At 27.5% G+C, this 22,313-nt stretch overlaps 1 protein-coding gene across 1 annotated transcript; it reads left to right on the top strand.

Moving 5' to 3' along the window:
• Nucleotides 1-536: 536 nt before the first annotated feature.
• Nucleotides 537-21,535, top strand: LOC139096705 (myb-like protein D; the record flags this gene model as incomplete). Its single annotated transcript, XM_070648441.1, has 5 exons — nt 537-782; nt 2,688-2,888; nt 3,064-3,197; nt 7,347-7,512; nt 17,198-21,535. Coding segments are annotated over 5 exons (2,340 nt in total), but the record flags the coding sequence as incomplete, so codon positions are not given.
• Between the last annotated feature and the right edge of the window lie 778 nt (nt 21,536-22,313).

Raw genomic sequence — 22,313 nt, 5'->3', positions numbered from 1 at the left:
GGAAAAAATTTAGAATCATCAAAATAAAATTGATTTTAAGAAAATATCATTCATTTTATGTAAAACGGTTTCTAAAAATTCGAAAATTTTTTCAAATAACCCTACGAAAAAAAGAAAATTGAAAAAATTAGTATTTGAATTTTTGAAATTCGTTATTTTAATATGGACTCAGGTTTTCACAATAATATTTTTTTTAAATAACATCTCAAGAAGGGGCACATATATACCTATTTTTCGAGACTATAAAGGGCGTAATTTACTTAATACAAAATTTACTGAATTTTCATTTAAATGAATCTAATTTTTCCTCTGAAATATTGAAAAAAAGCTTTGGCATAGACAAGAATCTTCTTATACCGTTTATGTCATAATTTAATTTGAATATTCTATCAAATTTCTTTGCTTTCTTATTGAATGTAAAATCTGAAATATTTTAGCTTTCTACCTCTATTTCTATTTTTTTAGTCTAAAGCACTATCTTTAAAAATCAAATCTAATGATATATTTTTTTTATTTGTATTATTATTTTTTTTTAGAAACTTAAGAATACGGATCAAGTGAACGACAATAACTTAGCAACTGTATCATTGCCATCAACTTGTCCCCTGTCACCAACTGTTCAATTACCAACAACATTTTCATCAGGGTCTATTCCATCACATGTTTCATCTGCACATTCGTTACCGATTGAATCAAAATTGACGGATAATGTCAATAATAGTGTTTCAAATGAAGTTTTGTTGGAATACGCTCCAAATGATGCATCAACTACAATGATCCTGGTATATAATTTTAGATTTTTTTGAGTAGATTTTGGTAGATTTAAAAACACGTTAAAATATAAACACGTTATTTGCTTTACTTTTACTTTTTCAAATATGTTTTACATACAGTAAGAATATTTAACTAAAGTAAGATGAAAAAGTATGGTAAATAACGTTTTGCAAATTTATTGACACAAAGAAAGTGTGTATGTTTAACGGGTTTTTGGAAATTTGAAGAAAATATAAAATTTGAGTATCTATTAAAATAACGAATTTTAAAAATTCGAAACTTCATTTTTACGAACACTTCATTTTTTCAACCGTATCATTTTTTCGAAAAATTCTTCATGCAAATCTCTTGTAATTTTCAAATTTTAAAAAACCGTTGATTTTTTTCAAGCATTTATACATCAAGTTTCTAATGTTTTCTACAATAAAACTGTTTATTCACATTAAAAACAATTAAATTAGCATAGTTCTTCAATATAAGTAGAAAACTTAGCTGTAAAATATATGTTTAAGAAAATTAAAATGCTTGAAAAAATTAACGGCTTTTTAAAATTTGAAAATTATAAGAGATTTGCATGAAGAATTTTTCAAAAAAATGATACGGTTGAAAAAATGTAGTGTTCGTAAAAATGAAGTTCCGAATTTTTAAAATTCGTTATTTTAATAGGGACTCATAAAATTTGTATGAGGAAAAAAATTCCATCTGATGTCTTCTTTTTGCTTATACATATATAATTCTTGTTCCATTTTAACGTTGTACATTTGAGGGCCTGCAAGTAGAAATGAGATGTAAGCATTTTGGCTTCTTTGAGCTATATTTCTTATATCTTACATTATTAATATAACATATAATATATTTTCGGAAAGGTCTTAAGAATGTGATGAAAACCATACTTTTTAAGTGGAACTTTTCATTCAGTTCCAACTATGCAAAAAATATTCTTTTGAGGTTTTTAGATGCACAAAGCAACGAATTAAAACGCAATGTAAAGAAATTTTGTAATTAACTCTGGAGTTCTGAAATATCAATTTTTCAACTTCTGTCTACTTTTATATGGGGTTTTCACAAAAACAGCCATAACTTTTCACTGGAAGCATATTTTCTAATGATTTAAACATCGTTTGATAGCTATTTTTAAGCATAATTTTGTTAGCATAAAACATTTTTGGTTGCATAAAATTTAAATTTTTAAAAACCGTTAAACTACTTTTTCATGTTTTACACTGAAAATTATCCTAAAATTCATTTTTCTTGAATTTTGACTGCTGAAACAAGTCTATAGATTTATTATGAGTATAAGAGTATTTAAAACTTATCTTAAAAGTCAAAAATCATGTAAAATGAATTTTAGGATAATTTTCAGTGTAAAACATGAAAAAGTGGTTTAACGGTTTTTAAAAATTTAAATTTTATGCAACCGAAAAAGTTTTATGCTAACAAAATTATGCTTAAAAATAGCTATCAAACGATGTTTAAATCATTAGAAAATATGCTTCCAGTGAAAAGTTATGGCTGTTTTTGTGAAAACCCCATATAAAAGTAGACAGAGTTAAAAAATTGATATTTCAGAACTCCAGAGTTAATTACAAAATTTCTTTACATTGCGTTTTAATTCGTTGCTTTGTGCATCTAAAAACCTCAAAAGAATATTTTTTGCATGTTGGAACTGAATTAAAAGTTCCACTGAAAAAGTATGGTTTTCATCACATCCAACCCTGGATGTTATGTAAAACTATAGTTAATTTTTTTGGATATGTAGTACAACTTAAGACCTTTCTGAAAATATATAATATGTCGTTTTAATAATGTAAGATATTTCTTTTCTACTTGCAGGCCCTCAAATGAATTTTCGTATTTTTGAAATTCGTTAATTTGACACTAACTCGATTTTTTTTTAATTTATTAAAAAACAGGAGATAGAAAAGATGCTACAAAGGATGAAGACAGAGATAATAGAAGAATTGAAACGTGAAATTAAAATTCAAGTCTTATCGGCTCTATCATCAGGACGTACCAATGGAAGAGATTTATCGTCATTTGAAAAGATAAAGTCGAAAATCGATTTTCAAGAATTTGTTGAGAAATTAAATGACACTACAACTAAAAATAACATGGTAAGTATAAATATTTGTAGGATAAAAATATATTTTTTTGCGCGTAAAAATTGGAAACTCGAAATTACTCAAAAAAAATTTCTCTAATCGAGACTCCCTAGAAGTTGAAAACTACTTTTTTTACATGTTTTGTTTTTAAAATTTTTATTTTTAATAAATATTATTTTTATTTTAGGCTTCGATGTTAAAATTACTTCATGACTCCTCAGGCTGTTACAAGTCAGCAAATGGAAGAATCGCAACAATTATGACATATTTATTTTCTAATGAATTCATAAAAAAGGAATTAGCTTGGGGATCGATGAATGGGTGAGTTTAATATATATTATAAAAAATTCTTTAGCACACCATTAGGAAAAATTTCAAATCAAATTTCCAGTTAGTAATAATGCATAATAGTTTTTTTTTTTCATAAAATTGAATTGACTTTTTTTGATTTATTTAAGAATTTTATTTCTAATCAAAAAAAAAAAAAAAATAATAAAAATTGAATGAGATAAAGTAAAATTTTCAAAAATAGTACGTGAGCTGTGTTAAAGTGATTTTTAAAAGGAACAAAATGTTTGCTGGAAATGTTTTATGAAAAAAAAAACTCTGAAGTTTGTGACTTGTATGAATTAAGAGAAAATTGAGAATTATTCTTTCGACGAGGACCATTTTTTTTATATTTTTCTGCTTAGTCGAAAAGAAAATTTCTTTTGTTTAAGCCCTAGCGGACGAAAACCATTAAAACTAGTCAATGTCTAGTGAATGTCCAGTGAATGACTAGTTATAACGTTTTTTGTCCATTTGGGAAGTTCTTCCACACAACAATTATTATTATGATATTATTAAAGCTATTATATTTTCTTTTTTCTTTTTTTTTATAGCCGCCCTAGTGACAGAATTTGTCTTATAAATTATCCAATCTTTTTTGAAATGATTGTTGAATCTTTTAAAGGTTCTGATGGAAACCTATCCTGTACAGTCGAAGTTATTAGATCAGCATTCCAGATATTTTTCAAACACAAAGCAAAAAAATTGTAATGTGATGATTAATCAATTAAATCATGAATCTTAAGCTAAATCAAATAAAATGTTCCTAATATATTAAAAATTTTAAATAATTGTTAATTTTATTTCAAATTTTTTTTCAGTTGGCAACGGATTTTCAAAATTTAAATCAGCTTTCCATTTATATATGAAGAAATTGCTAGTAAATGGCAAGCAAATTGCTAGTAAATGGCAAGCAAATTGCTAGTAAATGGCAAGCAAATTGCTAGTAAATGGCAAGCAAATTGCTAGTAAATGGCAAGCAAATTGCTAGTAAATGACAAGCAAATTGCTAGTAAATGGCAAGCAAATTGCTAGTAAATGGCAAGCAAATTGCTAGTAAATGGCAAGCAAATTGCTAGTAAATGGTTAGCAAATTGCTAATAAATGGCTAGTAAATGGCAAGCAAATGGCTAGCAACTTACTAGTAAAATTACTAGCCATTTGGCAAGTGCCAAAGTGGGACTTTGTCGACTCTTTGGACAGTCCTTTTGCTAGCAAATGGCAAGTGGCTAGTAAAGAATTACTAGCAAATTACTAACAAATTACTAGCAAATTCCTACTAGGGACGTTACATAAGAACAAATCGCCTTTTTATTTTTATAGTTTGGCTTGCCGTTCAATCGTTACTTTTATTTCTAATGACATCCTTTATTCGTTCTCTTTTAAGAATATACGGAACCAGAGGAAATTGATATTTATATTAATATGGTCCAAATATGCAGAAAATTTTGCCTGACTCATGTATTGATTGTGAAACAAAACAAAGCAAGAAAAATGTATAAATTGTAGATAAAGAAAAAAGTTTTGCGGGGGAGTAGTTTCCAATAGAATGTGTAGAAGGGGCCAAAAAAGAATGAGCAAACCAATAATAATAATAAAGTTATATCAGACCAAAACCGATTCTTATTTCTCTTAAGCATATTTCTTTTTACATATTTATTCTCATTTCAATTGTGTACCAAATATAATGAGATATAATCAGCCATTCTCATAACCATAGACGAAAAGAGAATGTGGGCATACGCACTGAAGAAGGTTGAAATAAGAATATGAGAATATAACAATAAGTATATTGAAAATCGTTAGTGAAGAGATGAAGCAGAATGTAAAGAATGAAAAAAACCAGAAATGGATCTTGATTGCAGCCTTATTTGCAATCAAATGGACCATTTCTGGCTTCCTTCTATCTCTTTATCTACCATTCTTTTGATTTCCTTCTCATCATTTAAATTCTTTACTTTTTACATGAGCCATATCTATTCCTATTATATGTATTTTAAAGAATGCAAAATAAGAGCAAGAGTAACAGAAGAGATTCTCTCTATCAATTTATTTTATTTATATTCCAATATGAATACGAATTTAATGGACCTTAAGCATAACATACTTATTATGCAAGAAAGAAAAAAGAATAAATCGCATTAGTAAGAAATTTCCTTTTCAATTCGATTATACTGAAAGAAGATAAGGCAGAAAGAAAGAGTGAGGCTTAAGAGATCCCTACAAAAATTACATGAAATATCTAGATCTCTTACTCTTTCATTTTATTGACTTAAGATTTCCTACTGAATTTTGCTAACGAACTATGAAAGGAAAACGTAAGAAAAATCACTAAACATTTAGAACAGTCTCGTTAAATTTCAACATAACTAGAAGCACGTTTGTTTTTTGCATGATAATATTTGTATCATACATACATTGACATTGAATGTAATGAATTTTTAGAAATTTGAATTTTTGCTTAAAGTTTTATAAAAGATTTATATTAAAAATTTTATAATTTACTATTTATAAATTTTATTATTTGAGTTAAAATATTATCTTTGAACTCTAATGAATACATTATTAATTTAAGTATTCTCAACAAGATTCAATAACTTTCATACAACAGCATATATTTATTATCAACGTAATGAAATTTTGAAGCTACAATATTCGAAATACTCGTTTCTGAATATTATGATTGTATAGAAAAAAAAAAACAATGTACTCATCAAAATATCAATCTCAAAAGATGATTATATTCCTTTTGTTGTCAGTAAAAGGATTTCATTTAAAAACGAAGTAGAAGAAAAGCATGAATAATTTATTTATGATAAAAAAGAATGAAATCAAATTTATGAGTACGAAAGCAATGAAATGAAATCTGAAAGGATCATGGAATGTAAAAAAGCTCTTAGACATAAGTAATATTTAGAACGCATTTTTCACCTTTCAAAAAAAAAAAATAAATAAATGAAAAAACTAACTTTATTATTTCATCAAACAAATAAAGTGAGTATAGCATACAGTAATATGAAATGTCCACTGGAGTACGCTACTAACTCATATGAAAAACAGATACATGCAGTCAGAGAAAGCAAGAAAAAATTTAGAATATATCTTTATTTTTTATGATCTTCATACGTAAATACAATAGAACGTTGAATCACCCAGCATTATCAATATACATTTGAACATAAAGAAATATAAAATAAAAAGTAATTCAAATTGCTCCACTGTGTGCAAATAAAATAAAAAGAATTGAATTTAAATTTTCTTTTCTTCTTACTTTATCTCATTCAACTTGAGCTTGAGCTCTTTTACAATTGGAATTGAAAGCAAAAAAAATGAAAAGGAGAAAAATGACAAGATGTGAAGCAATCAAACAGACAGGAAAAAGAGGAAAGATAGCAAAAAATCGTAACAACTTCATTAAAAAATCTCGCATATGTATCTCGCGATAAATGTATGGAGGATGTATTTAAACAAAACTTGACATGACATGAATGCTTAAAATTGATAAGGAGTGCAGAGATAAATAGTGAATTTCAAAATTTATATTGAAATATTTTCTCCGCTGAATTTGTGTTTAAATTAAATTCTAAACTTAATCAAATAAATATAAATCGTAGGATGAGTTCTTATCTAACCAAATGAAATCGTCCTCCATAAGTAAACAAATTTATCATGCATTGAATGAAAAATGAGCAACTTCCTCCTGTTCCAATCCGCTATATATTTTCAATTTGCTTTCTATTATCCATATATAAATGGTAACATGTGATATCAAATTTCATTGAACAGCGAATAATGCGAATAAAGTTCAAGCTTTGTTGCTGATAATATAAAAAAAAGAAAATAAGAAAGCAACCAGTGGTAGATCAAATGAGATTCTGTGTTAAAGCCTTATGCCACATGTTACAGAATAAAAATTAGTTGATGTTGTACAAAATAGATATTCAATAGTGAACAGTACAACATAAAAGAATGTTGTACGATATTGAAAAGAGATGATGAATTATAATTGGGAGAATGGAAATATCCTGTTGCTGCTTCCATTCACAATTGTTGTATTCATAGCTTGATATTAGAAGTAGATTATTTTCTAAAAAAAACTCTTTTCCGAAGTAAAAATTTAACAATTTTTCTTTCAATTTTCAGACACAAAAGAAAAGTTCAAAACTTTCTTCCGTGCAAAACGCCATCGAGAAATGCATTAGATCCAAGTGTAATACCTGTAGGACAATCATTAACATATGAAGATCCCGACATGCATCTGGGACATCATAGACCACTTGTGATGAGACAACATCCGTTAAATGCTGAGGTGAGAAAAAAATAAATTAAAAAGTTGTACATTATTGCTGACTCATAATGCTATATTTTGTTTGATGGGAAGTAACAACATCTGGCATGAGAATTATTTCCCCAAACTTTATGCCATAATATTGAACACGTATATACAGAAGTTGTCAATAAATATTTTAATACGATTATATGGCGGAGTGAAAAAAATTAGCATTTCAGAACTGTAATACAATAACAATTTTGCTATAGAATAAGTGAGTGGCGTACGGCAGTAACCGTGAAAAATAATATTATTATTAATAACGTATGATGCTGAAAGAGTAAAGAAAACTTATGAACTCATAAAATTAAACCGTTTTCATCGGCAATTTCATTGACTACTTTAACTGTGTCTCTTGCGTTTATGCAAACATTTGTACATGTTGTTGAATAATATATAGTTTTGATTTGAAGTTTGTTAAAGAGCTTATATGCCAAAAATTAGAAGAACTTAAATTTCAGTTTAATCATTTTTCCATAATCAAGTCGTTATTAAATTAATACATGCTTTTATTTTACAATTCATTATTGTCGCAATTTTTTACTAGTATGTATGTTACAGTATTTATTAACTTCTGTAAAAAAATTGTTTAAAAAAATGCTGAAAACATAAAGAGAATTATTAATGTCTTAATAACTTCGTAAGCTCATTGCTGATTTAACTGCTATTGCGAAAATAATATTCACATAATAAATTATATATAACGTGCACACATTTACTCAGAATATAGTCATCAAATAATAAAATTAGCGAGGTTTCATTTATTGCCGTAGTAAGTACAAAATAAATAATAATCTAAGGCGCACACATAACTGGGGGAGAAAACAATATAATAAATTTTACAAAAGCAGAGACAAGTACGTAAGAGAAAGATAATTTAAGTCTATTAAAATTTAGAGCTATCGAAAATAGAATAAACGAAAATAAGTATTTGCAACGTCTTAAAGTTTCATTTTAAATTTTTTCTTACTTAAACATAAAATTTGTTTATGTTCTTTTATCATTCTGTTCCATTCATTCAATTACTTAATCATTTTTTTATTTTCTGTTTTGCTGTTATATTCGCATTAATAATGAAAGCCGATTAAAAGTTATTGGAAAATTAAGTTATATAGTCAATGTAGTCTATAAATTTCTTTCTTTGTGTGCGAATTTTTTTTACACAAGAATCACAAAAATGTTGAGAAAATTAAAGAAGAAAAGAAAACTGAAAATAAATTTCGTGAAAAGGTTTTTTTAACATTAATTTTTCTTTGATGAAAGCAAATTAAATTTGTCTTTGTTTTACTTAACATCATCATCATCATCGTTATTATCAGCATCGTCGTTGTGATTGTCATTCATTGCTATATAGTGTATATGATACAAAAAAAGAGCCTCAACAAGGCAAGCTGGCAGGGAACTGATTTATTTATGACAATCAAAATTCTTCTTTTTTATACGTCATATAGTCGTTGTTCTTGTTATTGTAATAAGACACACGCATGCTGAATAAATGTGTGTATTCCTACATATATGTGCGGTTATACAATTTTGAAAGTAAAAACCAAAGAAAAGAGAGACAAGAATCAATTTTAAGTGTCTTTTTAATGTCGTCGTCATTCACAAAAAAACAGGAGACAGATAAGATGAGAAGAATGGCAGAGAGAACGAGCGAGATATAGAACAAGTTGTGGTGTATTAAGTCATTGTCTTTGTCATTATTTAGCAATATCACGAGCAGCAATATCAGCTCTTTCAATGCGGTTTCTCACCGCCTCAAAAATGCTGCCACTTGGATGTCAAAAGAATAAAAATGAAACAAAAAAGAAAAAAAAATTGTTGAAACAGACCCTCAAACATGGCACTGTAAATTTTTTGTTCTTGATTCTACGTTCATTCGTCATTCACAAAAAAAATGAAACAAAGAATAATAATGGTTTTATAAAGGCATTTTTTGCATCCTATTCAATGATGTTTGTGTATCAGGAAAACGATTCTCAAAGCAATTAAATTCAATTAATTAGATAAGTTTCTATCTTCATTCTTTGCCTTTTCTGCATGTCTGAGTTCAATCTATTAAACATCAGCAACAATTCTTTCAGTTCAATGTTAGTGATGAAGACAAATTGATTTAACTCTTGTTATTATTTCGTTATTTTCTCATTAAATGGATATCTTGCAATTTTTGTTGAAGGAGAATTGTCCAATATGAGAGTAAATTGACAGACAAAAGTGATGTATTTTAATTTGCAGAATGTTAAATACACCTCGATTTATTTTCAATTTGGTGCTATTATTGGTGATTTTTTCTTCTTTGCCATTTTAAGGACACATGAAACAATAATATTTCTGTAAATTATAAACAAATATTTGGCAAATACCTATGATGTTACGTAAAAAATATGTGAGACTAAAGCTAAAAATTCAAATAAGATTCTAAAATTCTATCTGAATTCAGCTTTAATATAAAAACAAATCAAATATCTGAAACTGCTGATTTATAAACTTTTCATGGCTGTTTGATAAGAAGCCAAAAAAGATTTGAATTAAAACCCATATCGCATTACACACCAATTGGCATTGCATTTATTTTACTGACTACCTCCTTTCTTCACATTTATTTTATTTTCTTTTATTCGTTTAATCTTTTTATGGCAATTTTTCATCATCTTACACTCTCATTCACAACAGTTTTAGTGTGCTTTTATTTCATGTGCTGCAAAGAAAAGTAAATGAAAAACTCGTTAAAAGTTAATTCATTAAAGAATAAAGAAAATGAGAAATTGGTTTTTATATTGGAAGTAATTGAATTTGTTGAGCTACAACATGAAAAAATATTTAGTTTCAATTCTCTTTTAATGCCCTTTTTTGTTAAAGGTATTTTTCGCATCAATATTTCATATTAAACGTTGGTAAATGTTACAGTCAAGCAATTCTTTTTTCTGCTCATTTTTGTTTTTCTCGTTTTCAATTCTCTTTTACTCTATACACACATGCATACATCATCGTTTGGTCGTTCCATCGTCATTATTATGATTAATAAAAAATGATATTGAAATTTGATATGTTTCAAAATATCTGCCTGAATATAAATGTATTATATAGAAGATATATGAACATATTTATGTACGCAAGCAATAAAGAACTACAAGCAATTTGAAAAAGAGGAAAAAGTAAAAAATCAAAAGCATAAGAAAGAAAAAAATCGAATGAATGGAGATGAAATATGAAGCATCCAAGAATGATCAATTACCATCGATAGATAAGAATTGTTTATAAACAATACTTAAATGTATGTGTAAAACATTGATTTTAGCTTCTTACAATCAAAATTATTTTAATGACCACATAAAATACTTCGAGCTTGACGTTATATGATCGCTTAAAAATCTTATTCTGCTAAAATTTTAACTGAATATCTAAAATAAAACCTTTTAAGTACTCAATATAATAATTTGGAAGAATTCCTTGAATTTAATCAAATAATTTGACTAATGAATCATTTATTTAAATATATAGACTTGAAATAGTATAAACTGAGAATAGTGCAACTTAAATTTCAATTTTAATAGAAACGTCAGAAATTTCACAAAAATACATTTCATTCATCATCAAAAGATCCATCATGTGAAAGTATGAGCTTCACACCATCGATCATATCTTCTTACTTTACCAGTTCTCTTCACTCACATCTCTTTTTAATTTTTTATTATTTTAAAGATCAAATTTCAGACTTGTTTTATAGGTGATTTGAATGAGTCGTAAAAGCCGTTAAAAGCATTCTCCCATTTATTAAGAAACTACCAGTTTCGATTGCAAAAAAAAAAAAAATTAAAATGTGAAGAATGAGCTTCAATGCTCAGTGACAGCTGACATCCATATAAAAAAATATAATTTGCTTGTAGATGACTCAAAAATGCTCTCATTTTTCTTCTTCTGTTTTTATTGCTTCTTCTCTTCAAATAATGCGCATTGTGTTTAGATGAATGAATTTGAATAAGAAACCCTTTTTTCATCTCATATTTAATATACATATACACACTCTGTTGTCATGTCTTGATTTCATTCATGTGAATATAAATTAATAATATCCAACGACTAGTGGTGTATTTTCTTAACATAAAAGTGAATAGCAGCCAACACTTATGAACAAAAATATTGGTTATGAAAAGAAATTGAAATTGGAGATGTGAATTATGCTTTACATGGGGATGGATAGAAAGAAGAAATTATTCTTTAAAACTAAAAATACACACAACAATAATAATGTCATATCATATTTTGACATGTTGTGACACATTTCTGTCTTAATATTGTGTCAGGTTTTCCTGTTCTTTTCTTTTTTTGTCTCCGTATATCCCCATGCTCATGATTGCTTGCTTACAACAATGGGGAAGAAATGAATTTCGAGTCTTTTACATTCCCACTTTAAAATGGCAATTCCTGTTCTATGTCATGTCTTTATGATATAAGAACACGAGGGAAAATTGAATTAAATGTGAACATGTGAAATTGAATTTCTATTATAGTGTCATTTACATCATTTTAATGCAGGTTTCTTTTATAATTTAATTTCCTACCTTTTTGCAACTTTTTATTCCGTACTCATATACTTTCTATAGCTCGCGAGATGACAACGACATAGACGATATTAGTGATGAGATTGCGATAAAATGAAGCCGGAAATTAAAAAGAAGAAGAGTTTTCCTTTATATTCGTACCATTTGTTCTTCATTGATTTCTTATGAGGCAAAGAATGAAATACAGAAATTTTTCATATGATATTGGCATAGTTGATAATTTTCTCAATGAAATTTCAATTAAAATTGTTTTTCCCTTGACAAAATCAGTTTTTGATCTTTGTCTTAAATTGATTCAACTCAGAATTACATTATCGGAAAGTATGGTTAACAATTTTTTGAAACTATATAAAATTCATCGACGACTCATGTTTCAAAAATTAAAAACATATTTTGATCATTATCTTTAATCCGTTTTCACATTATTTTTGAACACGACTAAACCACTTCCTTTCTAAATGTCCTAAAGGTACATTAAACCCAACAAGAAAAATTCTTCGCCACAAGTACAACATGAGAAAAAAGAGGAAAAAACAAGAAGAAGTGCAGACAGTGGCATGCACATAGAGTATCATCAATGTCTAAAAAGAGAAAGAAGAAATTCAAGAATCATTTTTGAAAGAAAAAAAATTAAGAGAGCGGAAGAGAAGTTGAACATAAATGTACAAAAAAAGAATGTAAAGGAAGGCAGAACATAACCAGATTATGTGACACAAAAGCTATAATGGAACATAATGGAATGAATAGAGAGATGGGAATGAATTTCTTCATGTGTCATGTAAAGCAACCCACCTTCATTTCTAACACACGAATGCATGTCTCAAGTTACCTAACATCCACCTTCCATATATGCAACGAATTTTTTTCTTATTCTTCTTCCTTTTTCATTTTTTGCATATGAAAAGTGTCATAGTGAGAGGAAAAGACATTTCTCAATGTTAAACATGCACTACTTCAAAAAATGTTCAACATATTCTGTGATGTATGTTTATGACTTTTGAAATGAATTACAACCAAGTTTAGCCCACTATGTTTTAGTTCTTTTCTATGTTTACCTTACTTTCTTGTATTCTCTTTTTGCTCTTAACTTGATAAGTAAGAATAAAAGCATATTTAATCGGGCATGATTGACAATAATTTTATTTGTCTAATTTTTTTTTTGATCTTTCCATACCTCATAAAAATACAAGCAGAAGATAGATATTAAATTTCAAATCTAAATGACTATTTTTGGTGTGATAATGCCAAAGATTTCAAGTCTTAAATTTCATTTAAATTTTAACAAAAATTTTATGAACAGACGAATAGAACCATATTATCATTAGGTTTTAATCCTTAACTCTTTCAAATTGCCATAAGATTATCATATTCATATTTTTAAGCCATATGCAAATGAAAAAGTTTCTTTAAACAAAAGTTTTATGTCCACAGTCTCTCTTTATCATAATAAAATTTAACTTATGTTTAAAAAATTAAATTTTTTTTGAGAGCTAAATAAAAAGCATTCCGAAAATTTTTCAATTTAAAAATTTACCATAAATTCACTATCTAACCAATCTAAACATCATTTTATGGAATAGAATAGAAAATATGAAAAAAAAGAATACGGAATCCACAAAGTCGAGATTTTTCCTTCTCAATTTTTCATCTGATGTTAGGAATGAAATATGAGATTATAGCTCTATGAAAATTTTTCAAATTTATATGAAAAGTAAGATGCACAAATATGAGCTAAGAGCAAGGCAATACCAATATGAATGGAAGAATGATTTGAAAACACAAATACACACTTGCAAAATCCCTTACCATAAAATCTACTTTTTTTCTCAATTTACCCATGAAAAAGGCATTTTTGTGGAGTTACTGGTGCACAGCATTGAGTTTGAAGTGAAAAAGCCACTACAAAAAATACTCTCTTTATTTTGTTCAGATTTGAAATGGAAAAGGAATGGAATTTTCATTGTTGTGGTAAAAACTTTAGTTTTACCTTTTCAAAAAATCACAAAAAGTCATTGATGTTGTACGGTTGTTATTTGAAAACTTTTATTTTACTAAAAATTCTTTTGTGAAGATTTTCTTTATGAGAAGTTGTTAAATAATTTTATTTGAGCTCGAAAAGCAGAAAAATTAAATTTTAAGAAGAGGAAGACATAATTTATCGAATATACAAAGTTGATGGGAAATTATATGATTGCCAGCAGCAGGACAAACCTCAATATTTTGTTGACATGATACCATTTAATGCCTCTCTTTCATTCAATTTGATTCAATATTACAAATTTTGTGTTTTTGACTATAGTAACAAAATTAATTTTTTTACTCCTACCTGCATATAAACATTAAAAAAAATTTGTGTAAAAACTATCGAAAAACGAGTAAGGTGAAGACAAATGGGATATCAAACATAATGATCATAAAAAAAAAGTTGAACAAAATATTGTGTCTGTCTGTTAAACAAACGTTATAGCGCTTCCTAACATGGCTTAAAACAAGATGAGAATGAAAAAATTCCTTTCGTGCAGTTGGAAGAAACAAAAAAAGTTGAGGAACAAGTAAGGCGAATCATGCAACATCGTAATAAAAGCAGCATAATCAAAGGCAACAAATAATGAAAACAGCCACATCAAAAACACAAGGAACTTATATCTCTCTTTGTCCCCCAACTTCTACTTGTTTCTCTTGTTTTATTCACAAGAACTAATTTTCAAAAGCGTGTGCTGTTGATGACTTTTCCTCTTTATTTTCCACTACTTTCATCATTATCAACATCAGCAGTGTCTGAAAGTTTTTATTTTTATATCCATTAAAAATAATTCAAGTGCCCCTTAAAGCATCAAAAAAGGAGAAAAATAATAAATTTTGCTCAAAAATATGCAGCACAGAAAGAAAATTTTCAAACGCAACAACAGCAATGCAGACATTGTCTATAATTCATCGTCCTAACTTACAATATTCTATAAAGCACATTTGCCATATTCCCCACATGTGTATAGAGCTCTGTGCGAATATAAATCCACACTATATGAGAGTTTATGTGTCTGCCGTAGACTGATGCAATAGACGAAAGTGCTTAAGTATAAATCTCGACTTTTATGCAGCAGGCATAAACACACGAATGGAAATGGCCATATGCTACTCTTTCTGTCTTTTTTGTTTTGCTAATTTTAAATATCACATTTGTGCGTGAACATCACAAAAGAATTTAAAACGTCATTTAGAGCTGTCTATGTGAATTATTATTTTTATTTATTCTTCAGAATAATAATCCTGAAAATTAGCATAAATTGCTCTAAATACTATTCTGAGTCTGAGCGAGCACACGTCTCAATTCTCGTGCGCTTTGAGTATTGGAGTGATTCTGAAAAACAGTTGTTTTTTAGGTAGGATTAAATTGTTTTAAATTTTATTTTGAGTGATTTAATCTATTGAGAACGAATAGTAGAGAAATAACTTTCTTAAGATTTAAAATTGTTAAGTCATTATTTTGTGTAAATTATCCTCAAAATGATCCATTAATTTTCAATTTCAAGAACTATCTAACTTTTTGCATATTTCTATTCTTCTTGCTTCTCTTTATTTGCCCATAAATCCTGTCACTTCTCCTATCTCCTCGTTCCTTTTTGACAAACTCATCTTAAATTAATTCATTTCTTACTTAATTACATCTTTTCACTTTAAATTCTCATCATCACAATCATGAGAATTTTAGTCATCAAGCAACTATTTTTAAATATATATCAACTCATTCCATAACGAAAAAGAGATGCCACGAGGAAACTTTATGTCTTTAGACGGAGAAACTTTTCTATGATTTTGAAACAATTTATCATTGCCGGATGTTGATGAGGAAGTGGAATGAATAGAGTAAAAGTTTATTCGAAGAACTCATGAAATAAAGACGGAAATAAACATTTTGCATGACATTCATACTTGCCTAAAAATAACCGAAATGACTGAAAAAGAAAAAGTTTTATGTAACAAGATGAAAATTGAATGCGGTTTATGTTATCCTTATCTTATTCATAAAAGTTCCATCTGTTTGCTCTCATAATGCATTAGAAATTTGTTTGGTTGATGTAAAATTTAAAAGACATGAAAATTTATATTTTTTTCTTTTATTTTTATCTCAAAAGATACAAATTGTAAAATATTCACATGTAAATCCTATTTTCTTGCTGACATTACAAGAATAGTAAAGCATCTCGACACTCCTTTTCAAACAAAATTATTAATTTTCAATAAACGTAAGAATTCATGAAATAAATATTAGTCATAATTTTTTGTCCTTAAATGTACTTCTCGATTTGAAAGCGAAAAAACCACAGTTGCGTAGTGATTAGAGACTATCGTTCTAACGATCCAGGTTCGATCCCATGGAAAGTCTGGTCAGATTCGGGTGCTATTTCTAGCCACACACAAATTGTGACTAGATACATTGTATTGGTATTTGATATTGGAGAAATTTGGCCCTAAAATTTTTCAATGGTACATTCCATTATCGATCAATTGAATATTTTTACACTTCATCATTTTTACACGATTCTATCTTGTATCAACTCGAAAAGTACTCAGTTAAAAATAAAATTCAGTTATAGTGAACACTACACTATTGTAATGCAGAAAAGGGAAATAATTTTCTCGCTTTTACCAACACAATGTACATTCTGCATTTCCCCATCACTTTAATGCTGTTGTGAATGAATAAGAAACTGTACTACTAAAGATGCAATTTACTTTGTATTTCTTTTGTATAAAAATTGTTTCTTTTGATTCTTCTAACAATCTAAAGGGATTCAACTGAGGAAGTTGTATAGAAATGGAAGTAAGGGACTTTTTGCTATTTGTAAAATTATATGACCGTTAAATTAGAGAATAAACAAGTAAGAGAATAAAAAATAAAGTGGAAATGTGTAAAGGAAAAATTCTCTAGCGTAAAAAACAAGTAGATTTTGCTTTCTTTTTTTATTATATTATATTTTTAAATGTTTCTGTTTTTCATTTATTTAATCTAGAGACAGCATTATGTACTTTAATTTCTCCTACATACTTTAAAAAGTTTTACAAAAATCAAAAATTAACTGAATTTTTTCTTTGAATTACAGATGCTGCATTCCAAAGGAATTCATTATCCAGGTGGATATCCAATTCAAGGCACACCACCTTTATTCATTTGTTCATCTCCAGGTCCTGAACCCTATCGTTCAAATGATAATGTTTACGAGGAGCTTGAACACCGTGGCAATAATAGATATCAAAATTGTGATCGACAAATGCATTCTGATGAGGACTTTGCTGAAGATGAGTTAAGTCTTCCAGGTGATCGTTCTTTAAATAAATCTTCTTCCGAAAATACAACTGTTGCAACAATTTATCAAGAACATGGTGCTGGATCAACAAGTAGTAATAATGGAAATGAAACTTCTGCAATATACATGGAACGGAATCGTTTAGAGAGAAATTCATTATTATCATCAGCTTCATCAAATGATAATAGTAATAATAACTTTAGTAATGTGATGAGACCAAATATGAAAAATTCTAGTTCAACTAATGAGTCAAATAGTCGTCGCATGCATCATCATAATTTGTATCATAACACATTAAATAGTCAAAACAATGATAAAAATGGAAATAACAATGTTAATAATAATAGTAATAGTAATAGTAGTATGTCCAACTTCTTCCGATTTCGAACATCACGACCGAGTAACGGGTGCAGTAGTAGTGGTAAATCAAAAAATAATAATCATCATCATCGTAGTGGTGGAGGAAAAACAAATAATTTTAGTATGAATAATTTAAATTCATCAGGATGTGATGAGATCCCTTTATCATCATATCATGTAGGCGGTTCATCATCGTCAGCAGCAAGCAATAGTGATCCAATTAGTTGTAGTTCAAATGCAAATCATATCGATGGCGATACAAATAATAATAGTAATAATGGTGGAAATAGTGGTAGAAATAATTATTATGGCATCGACAGTGAGGTCGAAAGACGAAACCGCATAAATGCACAGCTTTCAGCGGCTACTCCAACACTTAATGTGGCAACAATATTCAGAGATCGAAATAGTATGCGAAATTATCACCATAATCATCAGAATATTAATAATAATAATAATAATAGCAGCAATACCACAGAAACAAGAGCAAATGCCAATTATTATGTGCCACAACAACATATCATGATGATGGCTGCAAATAGAAATGATGCCAATAATCGATTATCAAGAACAAATCCACGAACTGACCGTAGACAAAATAATAATAATAATAACAATAATTCTAGTAATAATAGTAATAATAATAATTTAAATAATAATGACGAGTACCTTTATCACGAGCCAGTATATCATGACAATGTGGTATATGATCCATACATAATATCATCTGATAATAGGAATCAAATATATCATCAACCATATATGCTACCAGAATTTACGACTTTTAGAAATTGCAATAATCTAAATAATCCGCAACAACCGCTTTATAATTCATCTACTACTGGTGCCATGAACTCCGATTCAGGCTACTCTCAGAATACACAAAACTCTGGCCATAGTCTCTGGAATCGAAGGAAACGTAATGGAGGCATCAATAATAATAATAATGATAATGAAAACGGCGACAGCATAACATCAACAGTTAGAGGAGAAACAACAGCAACAGATGATACTTATGAATGCTCTTGAGGCAAAATCTCATTGCTAATAATAAACGAAAAGTATCATCATCATCATCATCATCATCATGATCGTTAAATATTATTCGGAAAAATACCAAAAATAGGTTCTAATTATTTATTCGGTTTTGTTGTAGGATTCATCAAAGGCTAAGCTGACATGAAATGATAGTCATTGTAAACAATTTGTAGCTCGAAGCATAATGTTTGTTATCTGTATATTTAAAATTTAGCAATGTCAGATTTCCGACGAAAGCCAATCATAAAATGTCAAAAAAAGTAAATAGTGCAAACAAATGCGACAAGTATCAAATTAGTAAAGATTATTTTTGATATTTTATATGCACATATTTGATTTTATGATCATATTCCATTATATACTTAATAATAACAGATATTATTATGAGAGATTTGTAATAATTATAAAGTTTCTTCCAATTCCGCATGAATGTTATGAAAGGAAGCTCATTTAATCTCTTTTCGTTGCCACCTAAATCATTTTCCTGTTTGATGATTGCCGACATTATAAAGTCCACATAATCTATAAATAAGTAACGTCAACAAGAAATAAAGGAAGAGTGAGATAGAGAGAGAAAAAACGAGAAAAATAATGAAGAGATTAAAAAAAATTTAGGAGAAGTTCAAAGAAAAAGCAGCATAATAATGAAGATAAAGATTTTTCTCAGATTAAAATCAAGAACTTGAAAGAGAACTTAAAGTATAATAAAAATGAACAAGAAGAAGAACATGATGATGTGAAGATAGCTTGATGATATAGAAAGCAATTAGGATTAAGACAAAAGACTGTTTCTATTAATTCCTATACGAAAGATGAATAAAAAGAGGTGAAGAATTAAAAATCATCGAGGGATTAAAGAATGAAAATAAAAGAGAAAAAAACAATATAAACACTTAATTTAAGTCATGAAATGAAAACAAAAAAGTTTTTTACAGGCAAAATGCTTTAAGGCAATATCATAAGAACAGATTCAAATTGTCATTAAATTGTTCCTTCATGAGCTACTCCATGGATTTGTTGAAGAAGAAAACACGAATTATAAATTCTAATTTCAATATTAGTCATAGCTAATATCTGTCGAATCTTACAATCAGTTCACAATGTTTTCAAGGGAATAAAATTGTAAATTTGCTAATACATCTGTGTTATGAATTCAACCATTTATAAATTAAAATCTTAATATTTTATCCAATCCTCTCGAGATGATTCTTAACTTTTAACATCCTCAATATTATAGATATCATTGAATACTCCCATGACATTACTTAAATTATTTCTCAAAATTCAATTTCTCCTTTTATTTCTAAAATTCAATATTTTTAATGCAATTCAACAACATCAAAATCGATTGTTTGCTAAATTTCTTAACATGATTGACCACAACATTTATTCAAAACTAATTAATTATTCCACATCTATTTTAATTTATAATTAGTAACTAAAACATTCTCAACTCCGTTCGACGTATGCAAATATAATTAATTTCAATTGTGATGCTAACAAGCACTTAATCATCGGCATATATGAAAATTTTATCGAATTAAATTGATCCAATTTTATTCTGAGCAAATCTGATGCAATTGCTAAAACATTGTTATCATTATTTAGCAAGTAAAATTGTCAATTTTACTATTCACATTTAAAATATGTCAGCAATTAATACATAATGAAGTTATGTTAAATAATTAACTTGTTCCAACTGAAACCTAAATTATCATGTATTGAATCAAATAATTGAAATTTGTTATTTTTTACAATGAAATAATTGTATTAGCAACAAAGTTCAAAAAGGTATGATTTACATGAACTGAGGCGTAATATTTACAGCATGGTCAATGATTTTAATTTGTGTCAAGTCCACGTGTAGCAAAAATTCGAAAATGCTAACTAACACCAAAACAATTAAAGAAATAAAAATTTTAGTTAAAATTGGAAAGAAAACGGAAAAGAAAAAAACTAATTGCAAGAATAAATCTAAAATGCACATAGTTCTTTAATACCTTTATAAAACTGAATCATATCAATTGTTTTTATACAGGAAAAAAGAACAATATAAATAAAGTAAAATGAACAAAGCCAGTTTAAAACTGTACTATCTTTAATTAACTATAAAGAAATGTAAAGGATAATAAAAATGAAAACTTTGTGAAAAACAGAATCGATTTTATTTTGTAAATACGCAAATAGCAAGAAAATTTAACATTTAAAATTTTTAATTATTCAGTCCCATGTTATATAACAGAATTAAAATGCTCAAATTACAAATCTACATTCCATTCATCAATTCAGTTTTAAAGCGTTTAATTCTTATTTTTATATGAGGATTTCAAGAATCAATTTTTATAAGTATGTATGTACAATCAATTTAAATATAGAGCAGTCTTAATTAGAAATTGTGAAGGTAGTCATCCTCAGATTTATTTATTTTCTATTATTGATTTCGTATTTTCGGAACTTTTTATTTTCAAAACAAAAAAGAAATCTCTGAAATACTTTATTAGGAATTCGAAAAAATCATTCGAAATTGAATAAATGATGGAAAACTGTGCTAGTCGATTAGAACAACTTGAAACAAAAGTTGAATTTACTTTTAATGATAAAGAAAATTATTGCAAATAATTTTGAAAGAAATAACATAGAAACAGAAAGTATTTGAAAGTTATGTTTCTAGAAATTATTTTTCTTTTTAAATGAAGAAATTTTAAATTTTCCATATCGTACTGAAAAGAAGAAACTTTTTTTGCACACAGAGTCAATATAAATTATTGTATAATAAATTGATGATAATAATAATGCAGTGATAGTGCTGCATATTAATTAATTAATTATTTAAATTTATATGTTTTTCCAATTTTAATTTTCATATTAATTATATTAAAATTGTACGAAAAATTTTGTGTATTGTAAATTATTATGTTTTTATTTAAATTTCATATGAAGGATTTTTGTAAAGTTTTTTTTTTTTATTTAAATACACAAGTATCGAATGAACAATGAATCAAGATGGGATGTAAATCACCAATGTATTGAGTACAAGGAGGTTGAGTAAAGTGAAATTTAACGACGATGATAAAAAAGTTTTTCTGAATTTTCTTTTTCATGCAACGAATTTCAATAAATATGCATGAATATTATTGGACTGTATAATTAATTTATGACTATATCCTCAACCTCATCTCTCTTTCCCTTGTACTCAATATTTTTCAGTCTATTAGTCTACACACCTACCTATTTGATATTGTATTCACCACATACCGCCATTGTGGAAACACAGAAAAATGATTTCATAATAAAAATCTGAAAAATTAATTAATAAAAAAGTTTTTTAGTTAAATTATTTTCAGCCCCATCAGTTCCAACACCACACGACAAATTCATTTTTGATTTGTTATGCCTCATTTGTTTTCACTTTTAACATTTAACTTTGAACTTTGACTGAAATAAACACACTTTCGCTTCTAAGAATAACTGTCTATTATGCCGCACATTTTCCCTTTTACTTTTATTATAGAAT

This window comes from Chironomus tepperi, unplaced genomic scaffold (genome assembly GCF_022539635.2).
Source record: "Chironomus tepperi strain 1889 unplaced genomic scaffold, CSIRO-AGI_Ctep_v1 contig_398, whole genome shotgun sequence".
Taxonomy (NCBI): Eukaryota; Metazoa; Arthropoda; class Insecta; order Diptera; family Chironomidae; genus Chironomus; species Chironomus tepperi.
The sequence above is the reverse complement of the archived record's forward strand: the minus strand, read 5'-3'. Positions and strand labels throughout refer to the sequence as shown.